This window comes from Alosa pseudoharengus, unplaced genomic scaffold (genome assembly GCF_046254945.1).
Source record: "Alosa pseudoharengus isolate Yale_2024_CS ecotype anadromous, Long Island Sound unplaced genomic scaffold, YU_APseudo_1.1 YU_APseudo_1.1_scf_9, whole genome shotgun sequence".
NCBI lineage: Eukaryota > Metazoa > Chordata > Actinopteri > Clupeiformes > Clupeidae > Alosa > Alosa pseudoharengus.
The window spans coordinates 29,338,233-29,358,654 of record NW_027468881.1 but is presented as its reverse complement, the minus strand read 5'-3'; the positions used below and the strand labels follow the sequence as shown (position 1 = coordinate 29,358,654).

The following is a 20,422-nucleotide window of genomic DNA, read 5'->3' as shown; positions in this document are numbered from 1 at the left end:
CACCTGTATTATATTATTTTACATGTATTGTTAGGATTTGGTAGCAATTTTAGCAACTTAGAGAACGTTTATTAATGTTTTCATTATGACCACGAGTTCATACACACGAGTCTAACGTGACTAGCTGTAAACTCCGCTAGCAACTTTCCATGCATTCAGTGTAGTTTAGCTTAGTGCTCATGGAAAGTGCAATTCAGTCTAGCAGGAAATGAATGTACATTTAGTTTAGCATTATGTTTATGCATTACCTCCGTATGGTCTACGTCTGTGAGTGTTTCATGAGTCTCAGAATATTAATAAACTCGTTCTGTGCACCTGAACATTCCATGTCGCACGTCTCCCTTGCTAGTAGGGCTGACAGTGATGGTATAGGAATCATGCATGTAATATAGCCCATTCAACTACTTTTTATTTTGCTTGTGCAGATGCTGTTTTATGTATGCCAGTGTCTGAAGGCATGTTTTGTTTGAACTTTTCCTAAAGGAATAAAAGTGATAAGCCAGTTTTGGTCTCAGTCCCTTCACTGTCTGACTAATAGTTATATATTACTAATATATTAATAAAGCTTAACCAACTTTATTATAAGGGTCCCCCATACTGATAGTTATATATTACTAATATATTAATTAAGCTTAACCAACTTTATTATAAGGGCCCCCCATACTGATAGTTATATATTACTAATATATTAATTAAGCTCAACCAACTTTATTATAAGGGGCCCCACGCTTAGCTATATACTACTAATATAGCTTAACCAACTTTATTGCAAGCGTTTCTGGCGCCGACAAGAGTGGCGTCATGTCAAGGTAGCTCCGTGTTTTTTTCTTGAATTTCTCCTTCGGGATCAATAAAGTATCTATCTGTCTATCTATTGTAAGGATCCTATGGGGAGTGGTTCATATTGGGATAGGCAGAAGCACAGTTTAATATCAATTAGTTAAATAATAATAAGTCATTAACTTTTCTATTAACATATAGTTTGTAAATAAACATTTAACATTTAAATGATGTAAGAAATAACTGTTAATTATAGTGCCAAAAATACATTTAGTTAACTATTAACACATATTAATACAATATTAGTTAATAGATTTACTAAAACATTAACATACAGATTTTATGCAACAACAAATATTTAATTGATGATGAAAAAACTATTAACTTGTGCCAAATAGATATGTTAGTAACAATTAACAAATATTAACAAAGGGTTAGGTAATTACTAGTTTGCTATTTATTATTGCACCTTATTATGGAGTGTTACCCATTAGCGTGTACAGTATTTCTATCTCCTGATTGCTAAACCTTTGATTCATTTTAATATCAGTTGGTGGTTCCATGATGCCATTCAACTGTGCCCATGATTGAATACCAAGTTTGTATTCACTATTGTGGCCACCACAAATCACGGTTGGAAAGCATGGCATGCACAGATTCTGTGATGGTCTGTGAGTGTAGTACATTCTAGGTTATTTACTGTAAAGACTCAGGATGTGCTCCATGAGAACTGGCCAGGTCACTGTTTACCTTGTGCTCTCTAACGCACATACACTACCGTTCAAAAGTTTGGAGTCACTCCGAAATGTCCTTGTTTTCATCATTAATATTGTAAATGACTGTTGTAGAAAGAAATGGCTGATCTTTAATCTTTAATCTTCAGCAACCATTCATCCAATCTTCCAAAGGCACATTCTGTTTACTTATCTGATATCATTTTAAAAGGCTAACTGAGAAAACATTGGATAACTCTTGCAATTATGTACTGTAAGCACATAATGTAACCTGAAAACTGCTGCCCTGATCAAAAAAACAATGCAACTGATCTCAGCTGGTATTCTGTCTATTATGGAGTGAATGGACATTTGTGACCCCAAACTTTTAAATGGCAGTGGCCTGTACATATTCCCCTCAGTAATCACTTATCTCTTATTTCAGGCTACTGATTGGTCAACATGGCTTTACTGTTAGCAATATATCACAGTTTCCATGTTTATGTGCTCTTTGTTTGGGGTGTTTTTGGTTTTATTCTGAAACCAATGATGAACACCACTGTTTTAGAAGCTAGCCGCATACATGAGGACTGAAGCAGAACATCCTCTTCTTCACATAGGATAACAGAAACTTTAACAAGAAGCCTGTTTAAGAAAGCCCCTTTCTTAAAAGAGTGTTGTAACTGAAGGAAGTAAATCACAGCTGTGCGCATGTCTGTGCTTGTCTATGTGTATGTGTGTGTGAGTGAGTGTGTGGGGGGTTCTGTAATGATGTGGATAACGTTTCTCTGCTCTGTATTTGATGTTCTAGTGAGTTCTGTGTTTTGTGTTCGGAGCTGCAGAACCGGACGGGTATCCTGAGGTCGAGGGCGGATAACACCACACTGTATAGTTACCACCGTCAGGCTGCCCTCGGAGGAGAGGGGCAGTTGATCCTGCCCCGGGTCACACCCAATGACTCAGGCATCTACGAGTGCCTCCTGAGGGCAAATCTCGGGGGGCACAACCTCGAATCATCCGTCTCGCTCTCTGTGAATGGTAGGTGTAGCAATATCCCTCTCTCTGATTGGTAGGAAGACCAGGGTCCTTCCCTCTCTGGTCGTCACACCACTTCCCCTCTCTGTGATTGGTAGATACAGCAGCTTCCATGTTATTTGTATTTGTGCATTTCCCTGCATGTGATTGGTAGTTTAATCTTGTAACAGTCTGTAGTTGGTACATGCCTCAGTAAGCCTCTCCGTGACTGGTACATACTGTGTAGCCAAGTGGTGTAGTGTGTGTTTAGTGTGTCCTAGTGTCCTTTATTATGACCGCCGCGCAGCGAAGCGGTCATAATAAAGGATTATAGGTTTAGTCAGATTTTTTTTTTTTTTTTTCGCATGTCCAAATTTCTGTCAATGATTCCCGGGACACTGAAAGACCGGGGTAGACGAAACTTGGTGGGCATGTAACCCCATATGGATAGCATGGAACCATCGTTTTTCGTTTTGATCTGTAGCCCCCCCGCTGGACTGCACCCCCCGAAAGGAGGGTAGGGCAGACACAGTTTTCTGTGAATATCTCGAAAACCGTGGGGATTAGGAGGAATATTTTTTTTTGTATGTTGATCTCAAGGGGCCATGTCAACCCATTCCATAACCACTCATTTCATGTATAGCGCCACCTAGTTAAACACAAAAAAGTAAAAATGAGGTGTTGTAATTGAAGGTATCTGTGACCTAACATAGTCAAAACTGCACGAAATTGGAAGTGTATGATCATTATGACACCCTCTGTTTGCACGCCAAGTTTTGTGGAATTCCGTTCATGGGGGGCCACACAATAAATGTATTTATGTTACTATACACCAACTGGCCTGTAGGTGGCCGGAGACAGTTTTCTGTGAATATCTCGAGAACCGCAGGGCCTAGGAGGTCCATCTTTTTTATGTATGTTGGTCTTAAGGGGGCAAGTCAACCCATCCCATTACCACTTATTTCATGTATAGCGCCACCTAGTTAAAAATTAAAAAGCAAAAAATTAGGTGTTTTCATCACAATATCTCTGGCTGACAAGGTCAAAACTGCACGAAATTAAAAGTGTAGGATCATTATGACACCCTCCGAATGCATGCCAAGTTTTGTGTACTTTTGTTCATGGGGGGCCTTACAATAAAATAATTTATGTGTACATTTAGTGACATACACCAACAAGGATTCCTGGGACACTGAAAGACTGGGGTACACGAAACTTGGTGGGCATGTACCCCCACATGGATAGCATGGAACCGTCATTTTTCGTTTTGATCTGTAGCCCCCCCGCTGGACTGGACCCCCCGAAAGGAGGGTAGGGCAGACACAGTTCTCTGTGAATATCTTGAGAACTGTAGGGCCTAGGATGACCATTTTTTTCCGTATGTTTGCCTCCAGGGGTCATGTTAACCCATTTCATGTGCACACATGTGCACAGATACACACACACACACACATACATTCACAGTAATCATACGTATGACACATACTCACACAGTAGACATATGTACGCTTGCATGCACAGGCACATACGCAGGCACAAACACAAGCACGCACACACACCCACACACCCACACACACACACACTCACACACACAACATAAACATAACACAAACAATCAAGAATTTCTCAGAATTATAAACAGGCAAGATGGAGGTGGGGTTGTATAAAATGAATTTTACATGTGAAATCTATGAACTAATCATGTTTTGGTACTTGTTTTGGTACTCGTCTAGCAGATACCAGTGAGAATTGAGTGTGGATAATGCAATTTAGTGAGACAGTTAGAATCATATAGGCCTTTCAGCGTGATTTCTTTTTTTGTGGAAAAAATGTGCTGGACTGGGCGGCGGTCATATTTTGTACCGCTCTGCGGTACATCTAGTTGAAGCTGTAGTTAATCATAGGAGCTGCCTGAGGTACCTCTCTAAGCTAAGGAAACATTGGAGAAAATACCTTTATGTCTGAATGTTTTTTTTTTGTCTTGTCTTGTTTTTTATCTATTTATTCTCACTTAACATTTTACGTGTGCGTATAGTGTGCTTATAGTGTGCGTTTAGTGTGCATATAGTGAGTGCATAGTGTGCTTATAGTGTGCGCTTAGTGTGCTTATAGTGTGCGTTTAGTGTGCGTATAGTGTGCGTTTAGTGTGTGTATAGTGTGCGCTTAGCGTGCGTTTAGTGTGCGTATAGTGTGCGTTTAGTGTGTGTGTAATGTCTCTTTAATGTGTGTATAGTGTGCGTTTAGTGAGCGCATAGTGTGTGTTTAGTGTGTGTGTGTAATGTCTCTTTAATGTGCGTATAGTGTGTGTTTAGTGTACATATAGGGCTCTATCGTGCGTCCCAGCGCAATTGACTTTGTATACTCGCGCTTTTGTCTTTCCTATTTTGCAGTCAGCGCATATTGGAATTTTCCCTCCACAGGTACGTGCCTGTAAATTAGGGAATTCAATTGCGCCCACTGGGGCGGTTCAGCGAAAAGACGGGGCGTGTTCCGGCGCAAACGTTCACTGTTGATATTTTGCAGTTTCAGAAAACAATTCCGCCACAGACCAGGAACTCCCTGTTCTAAAGTCTGTGGCGCAAATGCAGATGCTATTTTAAGGGCGTATGCATGACCACAGGCCTGCATGAATGAATGTGTTGCACACCAATCTACAGACACCCCCGTGCACAGACGGAAACATTCAAAGCCTTGATAATATTTGTCCATTTCCCGGTTTTGTTCGTGCATTGGTGACCTAAAAATTTAGTAGCCTATATAGTACAACATCTACATGCAATATCTTTACAACAACAACACCTAATTATGACCTATTAATTTGGACAACTTTATACAGCCCTATAAAGGCTAAAGTTACCTTTAGTTTTGTTCCAGTTTACCGTTGTGTATGTCTTAAACATCGCATGCGCTTTAACATCAGCCTCTTTCATTATTCCAGCTGCGCTAAGGTTTTAAGCACCACAATTTTGCCTACCTTGTTGTAGCTAGGGTTGCAAAGGGGCGGAAAATTTCCGGTAAATTTCCGGAAACTTACCGGAAACTTTCCATGGGAAGTTAAGCTGGGGAATTTTGGAAATATTCCAAATTGGAAACTTTCATGGAATTAAAGGAAATTATGGGAATTAATGGGAATTTACAGGAATTAACTGGAAATTTTTGGTAATTCCTACTGTTTCATGTACAGACATTAACATTTTGTTTCGTAATAAGCAATATGATTTGTTTGTTCATATTTTCGCTTAGCTTAGCATACAAAGATAGCTAACATGCTAGCGGGAATCCCATTCTCTGCCTATGGTTTACTAGCGTGCTAAGCTAGCAACACTGAAACCACTGAACTGCCCAAGATACACCACGCCACTCAACAACAAAATCCAATTGGTTGGAACATTGACTGACAATCAGTTTGTTCAGTTAGAATCCCAGAAAATGTTAAAAACAAATAAAAATATAATGACACAACATACCACCCCAACCAAACCTTATAGATTATGTAAATTATATATAAATTGTCAAGATTAATCAGACAGATTAATCGTCCCATTACAGTTTTGCAAAATGACGTACACCCATTTGAATGAGGACAAAAGTGACGACAAGCCCATATCTGGGCAACTCTGTTTGCAAACTTTCAGTTTCACATCAGTTATTCCCACATGAGATGACATTTTCACTGGGAATTTATTTTTCCCATGCACATGAACACATCATAGGTTTCCTTTATGTCTAGTAGCCTATGCTGATTGCTGTTTGCATGGGATTGTATGTGCAGGGTAGAAATTTGACTGAAATTGCATTAAATCAGGTTGTTTTAACTAATATTATGCTGCAAGATGGGGTTTTGTCCACTACATTTAAGTTCCCTGTTATAGACTAACTTGCCATATTAAAAATTCCCAGTTTATTCCCATTAATTCCCGTCTATTCCCGTTAATTTCCGTATATTCCCGTTAATTCCCATGAAAAGTTTCCAACTTTGAAAATTCCCGGAATTTTGCAACCCTAGTTGTAGCCCATCTGAAACTAGATGTACCGCAGAGCGGTACAAAATATTACCGCCGCCCAGTCCAGCACATTTTTTCCACAAAAAGAAATCACGCTGAAAGGCCTATATGATTCTAACTGTCTCACTAAATTGCATTATCCACACTCAATTCTCACTGGTATCTGCTAGACAACAAGTACCAAAACATGATTAGTTAATAGATTTCACATGTAAAATTCATTTTATACAACCCAACCTCCATCTTGCCTGTTTATAATTCTGAGAAATTCTTGATTGTTTGTGTTATGTTTATGTTATGTGTGTGTGTGTGTGTGTGTGAGTGTGTGTGAGTGTGTGTGTGGGTGTGCGTGCGTGCTTGTGTTAATGCCTGCGTATGTGCCTGTGCATGCAAGCGTACATTATGTCTACTGTGTGAGTATGTGTCATACGTATGATTACTGTGAATGTATGTGTGTGTGTGTGTGTATCTGTGCACATGTGTGCACATGAAATGGGTTAACATGACCCCTGGAGGCAAACATATGGAAAAAAATGGTCATCCTAGGCCTTACAGTTCTCAAGATATTCACAGAGAACTGTGTCTGCCCTACCCTCCTTTCGGGGGGTCCAGTCCAGCGGGGGGGCTACAGATCAAAACGAAAAATGACGGTTCCATGCTATCCATGTGGGGGTACATGCCCACCAAGTTTCGTGTACCCCAGTCTTTCAGTGTCCCGGGAATCCTTGTTGGTGTATGTCACTAAATGTACACATAAATTATTTTATTGTAAGGCCCCCCATGAACAAAAGTACACAAAACTTGGCATGCATTCGGAGGGTGTCATAATGATCCTACACTTTTAATTTTGTGCAGTTTTGACCTTGTCAGCCAGAGATATTGTGATGAAAACACCACATTTTTTGCTTTTTAATTTTTAACTAGGTGGCGCTATACATGAAATAAGTGGTAATGGGATGGGTTGACATGCCCCCTTAAGACCAACATACATAAAAAAGATGGACCTCCTAGGCCCTACGGTTCTCGAGATATTCACAGAAAACTGTCTCCGGCCACCTACAGGCCAGTTGGTGTATAGTAACATAAATTCATTTATTGTGTGGCCCCCCATGAACGGAATTCCACAAAACTTTGTGTGCATACAGAGGGTGTCATAATGATCATACACTTCCAATTTCGTGCAGTTCTGACTATGTTAGGTCACAGATACCTTCAATTACAACACCTCATTTTTACTTTTTTGTGTTTAACTAGGTGGCGCTATACATGAAATGAGTGGTTATGGAATGGGTTGACATGGCCCCTTGAGATACATACAAAAAAAAAATGGTCCTCCTAAACCCCACGGTTTTCGAGATATTCACAGAAAACTGTGTCTGCCCTACCCTCCTTTCGGGGGGTCCAGTCAAGCGGGGGGGTTACAGATCAAAACGAAAAACGATGGTTCCATGCTATCCATGTGGGGTTACATGCCCACCAAGTTTCGTGTACCCCGGTCTTTCAGTGTCCCGGGACTCATTGACGGAAATTTGGGCATGCGAAAAAGAAAAAAAAAAAGAAAAAAAAGAAGAAAAAAAAAATCTGACTAAACCTATATGACCGCCGCTTCGCTGCGCGGCGGTCATAATAACTCCAAGCTTTGTTATGTTCCCTCCATCCTTTCATTATTTTCAAGAAACGTTTTATATCCATGATGGCCTTAAAGTCTTGAAGTTAGTGAATTAGCTTAAATCAGCTTTTATGTGCTGTTAACCAGCAAATAGTACAAGAAAGCAGCAAGTATGGCTACAATTTCTGTAGTTACTGCACCCATTCATTGTTATTCTCTCCTGCTCAAACGAATGTTGTGCGTGCATTAAGTTGATGATAAAGTGTTTACAAACTATACTTAACAGAAAATATTGTAAATAGCCTACTGTCATGCAGTTAATGGGATATACTGTGCAGAGTTGAAAGTTAGGTCAACTTGGAAACAGGCCGTCAAGTTTCTCACAGGCCGCCTGTGCTGCGCAACGCACACTTCGCTCCACTCATATACAACGTAGTTCCCATTTCGGTAAACCATACATAATTTCAAAGAAAAATATTACCACTCGAGGGAAATCAGTGTGGTGTCCATTAAGATGTGAAAAAAAAATAGGCATAAATCTAGGGTACACATTTTCACGAATCATGGTTGTGTTGATGACATAAATTAGGAAATATTAGATGACTTAAGGAGACGTGATGTTGAATTGCATGCCGATGCCATTTAACCCAAATGCCCCAGCGGCAGCACAGGAGAGAAAAGATTAACTGACAGAAGATATGCATCGTCTATAGAGAGGTAATGTTAGATTACATTATATATAGCAAAAATATCACCATGTATTCATAATCTCGTGATTCAGTGAGAGTGATCCCAATACATCGGAAAGTATGTCTTTGTGACAATTCTGTATTCCATTTTGTCAAGAGGAAAAATCAATAGCTGACCGTTCCTAACTGAACAGTAAAATTATAGGCTGTGAATGCTCCTGGCTATGCCTGGCAAATATGCCACCATAATAGCAATCAGCTATGAAACAAGCGTGCCTGTTGTTAAAGGGAATGTGAGATGACGCCCTGATTGGTTTATTGCACGTTATGCCCAAACCACACCCATGATTAATGTAGCTACTTCAGACCACCTCATTTTAGATTTGCGTCGGGCGCAACAGTCAAATATCCCGCCGGTAAAATAGCATCAGCGCCCAAGATCCGCCCACAAAGTCACTTGCGTTTCAGACCGTTAAAATAGAGCCCATAATGTGCATATAGTGTCATTTAGTGTGCGTATAGTGTGCGTATAGTGTGCGTTTAGTGTGCATTTAGTGTGCGTATAGTGTGCATATAGTGTGCGTATAGTGTGTGTTTAGTGTGCGTACAGTATGCGTACAGTATAGTGTGCGTTTAGTGTGAGTATAGTGTGCGTATAGTGTGCATATAGTGTGCGTTTAGTGTGTGTTTAGTGTGCGTATAGTGTGTGTTTAGTGTGCGTATAGTATGTGTTTAGTGTGCGTATAGTGTGCATATAGTGTGCGTATAGTATGTGTTTAGTGTGCGTATAGTGTGCATATAGTGTGCGTTTAGTGTTAAGGGTAAAGGCAGAGCCGCTGCTGGCCACTATAGAAAGCAGAAATGGTCAGTATCTGTTGGGAACCGGGTAACTCCACAATTTCCTCTAGTTTAGTCTTTGTTCCCCTCATGATTTCAAAATCAAAGTCTGCTTTCTTGTCAATTTCTTCACATGTCAAGACATACAAAGAGATCGAAATTATGTTTCCCACTATCCCACAGTGGAGACAAGACATTTTACCAATTAGGTCCACAGACAAAAACATAACATTCAATTAAACAATATAAAAAGTAAATAAGAAGGCACATACAGTGAAGAAATAAGAGCAGCAAAAAAATGGGTTGAAATTGTGCAATTTGTGCATACAGTAGACAGTCAATATAATAATAGTGCAAAAGTCAGGCCAATAAATGGCTGAGGTAGTTCTGTTTGACCTAAGTATGCAAGTGGCATAGTGGTGCAAGTTATGTAAGAGCAGCAGAAGTGTGTTCAGAAGTGTTTTCAGTAGTGCAAGGCAGCCATTGTGGGTCCAAAAGTCCAGGATGTTATGTGGCTGAGGGTGGAGGGGGGAGAGAGTTCAGCATCCTAACAGCCTGGTGTATGAAGCTGTTGGTGAGTCTGGTGGTGCGGGAGCGCAGGCTTCTGTACCTCTTCCCAGAGGGCAGTGGATCAAACAAATTGTGAGCGGGGTGACTTCCATCACTCACAATTGTGGTCGCCTTGCGGGTGAGGTGGGAGGTGTAAATGTCCTTCAGGGAGGGGAGTGAAGCGCCAATAATCCTTCCAGCTGTGTTCACTATGCGCTGCAGGGCTTTCCTGTTGTATTCAGTGCAGCTTCCGCCCCACACAGCGATACAGCTGGATTTCCTTTTAAAGATATCAATTACCAACAATGACAAAGCCAGCTGGAACCTGACACTCTCTCTCCCCCCTCCCTTGAGCACTCAAGATGCGTTCCCAAGTAATGGAGTAGCATAACATTCACATTAGATCTGCTGCATAGTGGAGATTGAGAGGACCCAAAAAGTATCATCCTTGCATGAAACATGCTGTTGTTGCATTTTGACATAGGAAACGTTGTCTAGGAAGAGTGAAAAGCAGTTTGTAGTAAAGCTCCTCCTTTATTGGCTATATTCTGGTGCCCCCTCGGGCCCTTGGTGCACTATGCACAGTAGGTGATGCCCTTGGTGCACTATGCACAGTAGGTGATGCCCTTGGTGCACTATGCACAGTAGGTCATGCCCTTGGTGCACTATGCACAGTAGGTGATGCCCTTGGTGCCTTATGCACAGTGGGTGATGCCCTTGGTGCACTATGCACAGTAGGTGATGCCCTTGGTGCACTATGCACAGTAGGTGATGCCCTTGGTGCCTTATGCACAGTGGGTGATGCCCTTGGTGCACTATGCACAGTAGGTGATGCCCTTGGTGCACTATGCACAGTAGGTGATGCCCTTGGTGCACTATGTACAGTAGGTGATGCCCTTGGTGCCTTATGCACAGTAGGTGATGCCCTTGGTGCACTATGCACAGTAGGTGATGCCCTTGGTGCTCTATGTGTAACCTGCGTTGTGTTGAACCTGCGCGATTCAGCCCTGCACACGCCCGGACTCAAACCTGCGAAACAGCAGCACCTCAGATCGGGAGGCGAGCGCGCTAACAATTGAGCCAATAGCCCAGGCTACTGGCTCGCATGCCAGCAGCACTATTGAGGCGTCGGGGAGTGAGGTTTACCAACGTTCCACAAGCACAGCTAAGCTAGCTGGCATCCGTTACACTCACCCCCCTAAACCTCACTCCTGATCCGGGTCACGGCACCAATGTAACCTGCGTTGTGTTGAACCTGCGCGATTCAGCCCTGCACACGCCCAGACTCGAACCCGCGAACAGCAGTACCTCGGTGCCAGTAGCCTCCCATTCCGAGGTGCTGCTGTTCGCGGGTTCGAGTCCGGGCGTGTGCAGGGCTGAATCGTGCAGGTTCAACACAACGCAGGTTACATATGCAACCTTGACTCAGGGAGTCGCGGCGTCCGAAGCGTGCGTTAGCTTAGTGCTTCTTACTGATATATTTCTACTTTAACGGCACCGACAATCAAAAAATCCAGTGGAAACTAGATGGCAGAAGTATGTAGGCCAATCGGCCCACCATTTTTTTCTACTTTGCCACCTACAGATATTTAACAGGTATGATATTTCGAAACGCCATGTTATTTCCCATAGACATTCGACGCCCGGAAGTTGGATGGATACAGAAGTTACGGAGGCGGGACTTATTCTGGAGAGGTCTATGCAGTTTTGCATGGCCCCAGAAAATGATGCTGTTTACAAAGAGCCACTTATGATTCTAATGAAGAATCTAATTAGAATGCAAAGACAATTGCAGTCAAAATACAGAACTTTTACTGTGCAAATTTCACAAACATCTTGTATAAAACCAATACAAAAAGTAGTGCAATTTGCAATAATTATACTTTTTTGAAAATTATACAATTTAAAATAAAACCTCTCTGCTAATATGCTTACTCTGTCAATAGGACTATCAGAAACATGCCTTATTGTTATTGTGTGGTTTCATGACGTTAGTGGTAGGCTAACATTTACTTCATGTGGATGTGGATGTCTTGTTAGCCTGCCATGAGCTTCGGTTTGGTTCGATAGGCAAAACATTAATTGTAATGCGTTTAGTAACTAGTAATAAAAGATGTCCACACTTTGGGCTCCACGTTTACTCACGTCTTTACTCAGTCAACTTTAGGTTCACATGCACGCATGTCCGTATCACATGATGACGTATAACATCCTGGCACCTCATTTACGTGTGATCATTCTATTACATCTCCCCCTTGAGAACATTGGCTAGAAACATAACTTAAGCCTTATTAAAGCAATATTCTGTAAGTTGTATTACCAAACTAAAGGAAAATGTGTATGGTCTTCTGGAACTAATTGTAAAACCAACCAGTACATTCATTCACAATAGACTTTGCTGGAACTCTTTTCCCATTAATTAAAGATGAAACTTTTTGCATTGGAACTCAATATTACCAATCTCTTACATCACAGTACACAGTGTGATTGACATTGCTGGAACTCTTTTCACATTAACAATACATTAATTGTCGCGACCCTTTTTTTTTATTTAATTTTTTTAGTTAGGCTAGCGACACAACCTTTCACAAGTCCAGTCTCTGAACTGGTCTGCTGAACCTGCCTGACCTAGTCTGAGTCAAGCCATCAGCAACTGTGCTCAAGCTGGTGTCAACCTCTGTGGGGCTTCTCCCTGGGTCGCTGAACGGCTGCTCTGGTGGAGGATCCAGAGTACCCGATGCTGCTGACCTCGTGCTGGGCACCGCCTGAAGATGGCGACGGTTGCGGCGAAGTGTTGCTCCCTGCTCTGTCTCCACAAGGTAGGATCTCGGTGTGATGCTCTCGTCAGTCACCACAGCTGGGGTGACCCAGGACTTTTGATGGTCCAGTCTGGTGAGGACGTGGTCCCCTGCCCTAAGTGTTGGAAGGTTCCTCACTCCGTGGCGTTGGTTGTAGTAGTGGGTTTGTTTCCTTTTCTCAGACGCGTCCTTGGCTGCAACGCTCTGCTTGGTAGGCCATCTAGGTTGTAGGTTGCGGTCAAGAGTAGGCAGAGTGGTTCGAATCTTGCGGCCCATTAAGAGCTCTGCTGGGCTTACCCCAGTGCTGCTGCACGGAGTAGATCTGTAGCACATGAGTGCCAGGAGAGGGTACTTTTGTCTCAGGATCCCTTTGGCTATTTGCACAGCTCTTTCGGCGTGCCCGTTTCCTTGCGGGTGGTGCGGGCTCGATGTGATGTGTGTGAAGTCTAATTCACGTGCCAGTTCACTGAATTCTTCACTCGAAAACTGTGGGCCATTGTCACTGATCACTTCATTTGCTATCCCATAGCGGGCAAAAGTAGCTTTCAGTTTTGTGACTACTTGGGCAGTAGTGGTGGTGGGCATGTGGAGAATCTCAATAAACCGTGAATAGTAGTCAGAGATAACTAAATAGTTCTGTTTGTTGCATTCACACAAGTCCATGCCAATTCTTTTCCACGGCCTGTCCGGGAGAGCTGTGGAGATCAAAGGTTCTCTGGACTGAGCTCTCCTTTGTTCCTGACAAGGCTGGCAGGCTAAGACTTTCTGCTTGATGTGAGCTGCTATACCTGGCCACCAGATGGCAGAGTTAGCTCTGTCTCTGCATTTAAGTCAGTCCCTGATGACCATCATGGATACGCTCTAACACATCCACTCTCAATTTCTCTGGGATTACTATCCTATTGCCTCTAATAACCAGGCCCTGGTGAGCTGACAGCTCGTTTCTCATGGGGAAGAACTCTCTAACAGTTGGATGTGTCTTACCTATGTGGTCAGGCCAACCGGACTGTATGTATCTTGTCACAGCTTGTAGTGTGTCATCAACAGCCGTGGCAGCTCTGATGCTGTTCATTCTCCCCTCTGTAGCCGGCATGTTGTCGATGATGGATGCTACGTAGCATTCCACATCCACGTTTGTATCGCCTTCATCCTGGGCATCTCCTACTGGGCTCCTGGACAACGCGTCTGCCGTGACAAGGGTTTTCCCTGGTGCATACTCCGCTGTAGGGTTGAACCTCATCAGTCGCATCAGGAGTCTCTGGCAGCGGATGGGGACAGTAACCAGGTCTTTGGAGTTCATAAGCGGGACTAAAGGTTTGTGATCTGTGATCAGCCTGAACACCTCTAGGCCGTGTAAGTATTTCCCAAATCGTTCGCAGGTCCAGACGCTCGCTTGGCACTCTTTTTATATCTGAGCGTACCTGGTCTCCGCCCCACTCAGACGCCGTGAACAATAGGCTACAGGCTTCCAGCCCTCAGTGTGCAGTTGCATCAGCACGCCCCCGATGCCGTAGCTGCTGGCATCTGCAGAGACAGCAGTGGGTTTGTTGACATCATAAAACGCCAGAGTGGGTGGGGTTGTAAGAAGTTCTTTGATGCGATGGAATGCTGACTGCTGTACTGGACCCCATGTTCACGCAGATTTGGACTTCAGCAGTTCGTACATGGGCTGCCCCACTGCAGCTAGGTTCGGGATGTATTTACCTAAATAGTTCACCATCCCGAGGACTCTCTTCAGCTCATGGACATTAGTGGGTGGAGTCAGATTGCTTATAGCAGACACCTTGGCTGGGTCAGGCCGTGTGCCGTCTGCGTCGATCTCGTGACCCAGGAAATGTAGTCTTTGCTGTCTCAAGGCGCACTTTTCTGTATTTAGCTTCAACCCAGCTGTCTCTAGGCACTCCATGACCTGTTGTAGACGTTCGTCATGCTGGGTCATATCTTTTCCATGTACTATGATGTCGTCCATGTAAACAGCTGTCCCAGGTAGGCCTTCTAGGGTTTCCACCATTTTTCTTTAAAAGATTTCGGGCGCACTAGATATCCCAAATGGGAGTCGTTTGAAACAGTACCTGGCAAATGGTGTGATAAAGGTTGTCAGTCTCTGACTATCCTTGTGCAGCGGTATTTGCCAGAACCCTGCCGCTGCGTCTAATGAGGAGAACACCGTGGACCCACTCAGCTCAGCAGTGATCTCTTCTGCTGTTGGCAAAACAAATCTCTCTCTCTTAACATTGCACATTCTTTCCCAGTGCCCAATCTTCTTGCACTTCTTGCATCTTCTTGTTGCATGCGGACTTCATTGCTGGACAATGTTCTTGAATCTTGTGCATCATCTTCCCACATCTGCTACATGTCTTTCCCCGTTAGCTGCGCCTGTGTTGTTCATTTTTGTTGTATTTCCGTTCATCCATTTTGAATCTGCTAAAGCCCCGCGCGACCTCCTCTACAGCGCACGCAGTAGCCTCACCTTGCTGGCTTGAGCTTTCTTGAGCTTGAGCTTTCTTGAACTTGAGCTTTCACCTCCTCCTGTTGACGAGCCTCCTGAACTGTCATCTCTAACGTGAGATTTGGGAGAAGCTGCAGTTTTCGGGAGAGTTCTTTGTCCCTGATTCCCACCACAATTCGGTCCCGTATGTGCTCCTCACGAGTAACTCCGCGAGTAACGAACCGCTTCTGACATCATGTAATGCGTTTAGTAACTAGTAATAAAAGATGTCCACACTTTGGGCTCCACGTTAACTCACGTCTTTACTCAGTCAACTTTAGGTTCACATGCACGCATGTCACGTGATGACGTATAACATCCTGGCACCTCATTTACGTGTGATCATTCTATTACATTAACAAAAAAGTTTGTTTTGGTGCACTGATGACAGTCGGGATCATTTCTAACTAGCCAGCTAGTATTGCTCAGTTCATGTCTATAACATGCTTTACTTGCTACCTGGATAATTTCAGCGAATTCTTAAGGTGAGATGAATGATAAGATCATTAAACTTCACTGTGTTCAGTGGGTTGCTAACTAACGACATCACCTACTAGCCAGCTAGTTACAGCTGTTGAACAATCTCAATACAATTTTCGTGACGGTAAATCCCTTTCAATGCAGTATCCCTTAACGTTTTTCCTTAACTAAAGAAACAATTTAAGGTATTCTGTGCAACACCCTTAAATAAATCCCTTACCTAAGGAGAAATTAAGCCTTAAGGGTCATACTTCAGGTGGAAAACTTAAGGTGTTTTGTGTTTTGTGTGAATTTCTGTAACAGAAACAGCGCCACCTATAGGCCTGGAATATGAAGTAGTGTGTTGAGATGGATCTGTTTGGACGCAAATATTCTTGAAACGATGCCAGGGAAGACGGGGGGAAAAAGATAGTTTTGGTATGTGTGGACATGGTCTTAGTAGTGAAGGTCTCTGCAAAGGATTTAGGTGAAGACATCACCCTGCTAGTGTGTGGTAAGACAAGACAGGAGCCGCTTTGTTTTTTAGAGGGCTGCTTCCTGTCTTGAGGTGAGGGGGTACTTCCTGAAAGCTGAGAGGAGGAACAGGGTCTCAGGTTTCAGTTTTACTGAAGCGAAAGGTTCTCTGTGTGATGTAGCCCAGCTTTCAGTGAGATTGACTGGAACTGAAGCAGAAAAGCCGGAACCATAAACATGAACACATTGCACATCGAAATAGAGCTCTCTCTCTCTCACACACACACACACACACACACACACACATACGTGAACTTATATATGAAGTGAGGTCCAGGTGTGTCCACTGAAGAAGTGAGCCCCATGACTTCTACTACAGCTAGAAACTAGCTGTAACAATATCCTGCCTCTACGACCGTCCAATAGGTAAAATGTAATACGTTTTTGCAGTACCTGCATAAGGGAGCTCTTGAGTGGGAGAGTGTACTGTATTTTCGGTCAAAGTGAGGTCCAAAAAACATTTTTTGCTTTGGTTGAGTTTGCTTTTCTTATGGGCTTCTAGCACCATTACAAGAAAAAAAAAGTGAGGTCCGGCCAAACGGACCTCACTTCCAAAAAAAGACCTCACTCCATCGGTACAGAACTGGTTGTGGGGCTCACTTCGACTGTAGTTCAAACACACACACACACACACACACACACACACATAACACCACAGAGCTCATACACTTTGAAATGAAATTCATTCCGAGGTGCTTTATTGGCATGAAAAAAAGGTATTTGGGCAATCAAGGCAATCATACAGAAAAATGCATAGAACAAGAAATTTAAACTCATGTAAAAAGTTCTCTCTGTTTCTCTCTCTCTCACGCACGCACTCGCATACACACACACACACACACACAAAATCACAAACACAAACACATATGCACACACACAGAGACCCACACACAGGGCAGCCGTGGCCCACTGGTAAGCACTCTGGACTTGTAACCGGAGGGTTGCCAGTTCGAGCCCCGACCAGTGGGCCGCGGCTGAAGTGCCCTTGAGCAAGGCACCTAACCCCTCACTGCTCCCCGAGTGCCGCCGTTGTAGCAGGCAGCTCACTGCGCCGGGATTAGTGTGTGTGCTTCACCTCACTGTGTGTGTTCACTGTGTGCTGTTTGTGTTTCACTAATTCACAGATTGGGTTAAATGCAGAGACCAAATCACGGGATCAAAAAAGTATATATACTTATACTTATACATACGTGTGCACACACACACACACACACACACATGCCGGATGTGTGACTCTTACTTGTGTTGTTCATTCTTTGCAGCCTGCATTGAGCCACTGACGGTGACGCCCATTCGCAGAGACTGGACAGTTCAAAAGAGCCCCCTGCTGGACGTGTTGGAAGTGCACGCTGGATGGGCAGCCCTCGGCTTTATTTCTCTTAGCCTCCTCAAGATCATCTTATGCGTGGTGGTCATCAAGGTGAGAGCTGCATTATAAACATCTTGAAATCATCACCTTTCTCAAAGTGACAGCTGTAAACATCCAAATAAATTAGTAAAATGCCCTTGTAGGCATACCTGTAGGCTATGTTTGCCCCTGTTTCCCAAACTGTCGTGTAGGTTGAAATTCAAGCAGGGCAACAGAGAGAAAGGGGCGTGGCCTGGGGGCAAGGGGGTGGCCTGGGGGAAAGGGGAAAGGGGGTTGGCTGTGGCACCCAATCTGTGAATGATGTCATAACTTGCCTTTCCCAACCTGTGAATGATGTCATAACTAGCCTTTCTTTTGCACTCCGCTCATGAACACTCGCCTGTAGGGAAAACAATATGGATATGAGCTCCTGGCTGGTATAGGCTATAATAATATGAATGTGAATGACACATTGTCACACATTCAACACAAAAACACATTGGGTTCAATTTAGATAGATATCTGATATTAAAAATAAATAATAATAAAAATAGTAAATAATACATAAAAATAAGATTAGAGGTGGGTAGGCTATTCAAAATGTAGCCTAGGCCTTTCTTGCGTGCTTGGCTATATGTAAATTTTTGGCCGCATGCATGAAGGTTGACGTGAACAATTTTCCGTTTGACATTTACAGGATCGGGTCGTATTTCTGTCGTGTGTGTGTGTGTGTGTGCACATAAATCAAAGATGATAGAAACTTGTATTTCTTTCCTTTCCATGTCTGGGTTTTTGTGGCTGTATGTGTCTGAGTGTGTGTGTGTGTGTGTGTGTGTGTGTGTGTGTGTGTGTGTGTATGTGTGCGTGCGCGGGGGGTTGTTATTTCCTGGACAGCTGAGTGTTCAGTGAGGATGGCGGTTAATCTCCTCCCCTGTTTGCCCCCAAGTTTACTAAGTTTGAAACTTACAAGTCTGGAGCACAATATGTGTTATGAGTGAGAGAAGTACCGGAATAGGCCTCTCTGTGTGTGTGTGTGTGTGTATGTGTGTGTGTGTGTGTGTGTAATTATTCTGCAGCAGAGGGTTGGATATCAGTGCTGCTGAACTGGGGGAGCCACTGAAGCACATCTTCAACTTGAGTCTACGTCTCGGACAAGTTCCAACACTGTGGAAGACATCATGTCTCACCCCAGTACCTAAGAAGCCACACCCCAGTGAGCTTAATGACTACAGGCCTGTCGCTCTAACTTCACATGTGATGAAGACAATGGAGCGACTGGTCTTAGGTATGCTCAGACCCCAGGTACGCCATGCACTAGACCCGTTACAGTTTGCATACCAGGAGAAAGTGGGCGTGGACGATGCCATCACTTATCTTCTACACAGGACACATTCTCACCTAGACAAGGGGAAAAGTGCTGTGAGAATCATGTTCTTTGATTTCTCAAGTGCTTTTAACACCAATCAACCCCTCAGACTGGGAGACAAGCTCTTGCAGATGGGTGTGGACGCTCACCTGGTAAACTGGATTACCGATTACCTGACCTGTCAGTTTGTCATACTGAAGAAATGATAGCTTCAGCGAAAGTTCTACTAGGAAGACTCGTAGTGTAGCCTTTACTCCTCCCATGCTTACATGGAGCCAATCTTAGCTTCGCCTACTTTTCGGGAAAGCCCTGCAATCTGATCATTCACTCATTCAATCAGCGCTAGCCTATAGGAATTCAGTGGGCTCCTTAAATATGTTCCACCTAACACTGCTTCTGCTTCTCAGTACGCCGACTTTGACGTTCCCTCCACCTCCCCTCCAGCCACCTCTGCCAGCAGTCCACGTCCATCGGGCACGGTCTGCCTACCACATCATCTTCCTTCAGCCACCGCCACCAGTTGGTCCCCGTCTCGTCGTGGGGGGTAGGCTCCCCGCCCCTGCCTTCATCCATCGGCAGGAGACGAGATCCGCTCATCGCTGGACGGATTCGAGACGGGGCCTACGCCAAAGATTGTTACCTATTCAGGACTCTCATGCTTGTATCCAAGCCGTTCCTTTACTGATTAAATTGTTAACTTATTCTATTCTGTCTACTGAGTCTTTCTGGTAGAACTGTCTCTCTGACACTGTGATCAGCAGCACTGGAGCGCCACAGGGAACTGTGCTCTCTCCAGTCCAGTTCACCCTGTACACATCTGACTTCTGCTACAACACCGAGTCATGCCACATGCAGAAGTTTTCTGACGATACTGCAATTGTGGGGTGTATCAGGGACGAGCAAGAAGAGGAGTACAGGAGCCTGGTGGAGGACTTTGTGCAGTGATGCAAACTCAATCACCTTCAACTCAACACTTCAAAGACCAAGGAGATGGTGGTGGATTTCTGCAGGTCTAAGCCCGCTCTGCTACCAGTCTCCATTGATGGGGTCAATGTGGAGGTGGTAAGCACCTACAAGTATCTGGGTCTCCACCTGGATAATAAACTGGACTGGTCAGCCAACACTGACGCACTCTACAACAAAGGGCAGAGCAGGCTGTACTTCCTGAGGAAGCTGCGGTCCTTCAATGTGTGCAGCAAGCTCCTCAGGATGTTCTACCAGTCTGTTGTTGCCA

At 43.8% G+C, this 20,422-nt stretch overlaps 1 protein-coding gene across 4 annotated transcripts in view; it reads left to right on the top strand.

Annotated features, from left to right (window-relative positions):
* LOC143114243 (uncharacterized) overlaps nt 1–20,422 on the top strand; it is a 38,025-nt gene that overhangs the window by 14,463 nt on the left and 3,140 nt on the right. For 2 of the 4 annotated variants that reach the window (XM_076275758.1, XM_076275756.1), the window contains exons 3-4: nt 2,336–2,531; nt 17,737–17,894. In XM_076275758.1, the coding sequence (XP_076131873.1) occupies nt 2,336–2,531; nt 17,737–17,894 (354 nt within the window). Of the gene's footprint in view, nt 1–2,329; nt 2,532–17,736; nt 17,895–20,422 lie in introns of all 4 variants that reach the window. The other 2 variants (XM_076275757.1, XM_076275755.1) reach the window with 1 other exon arrangement.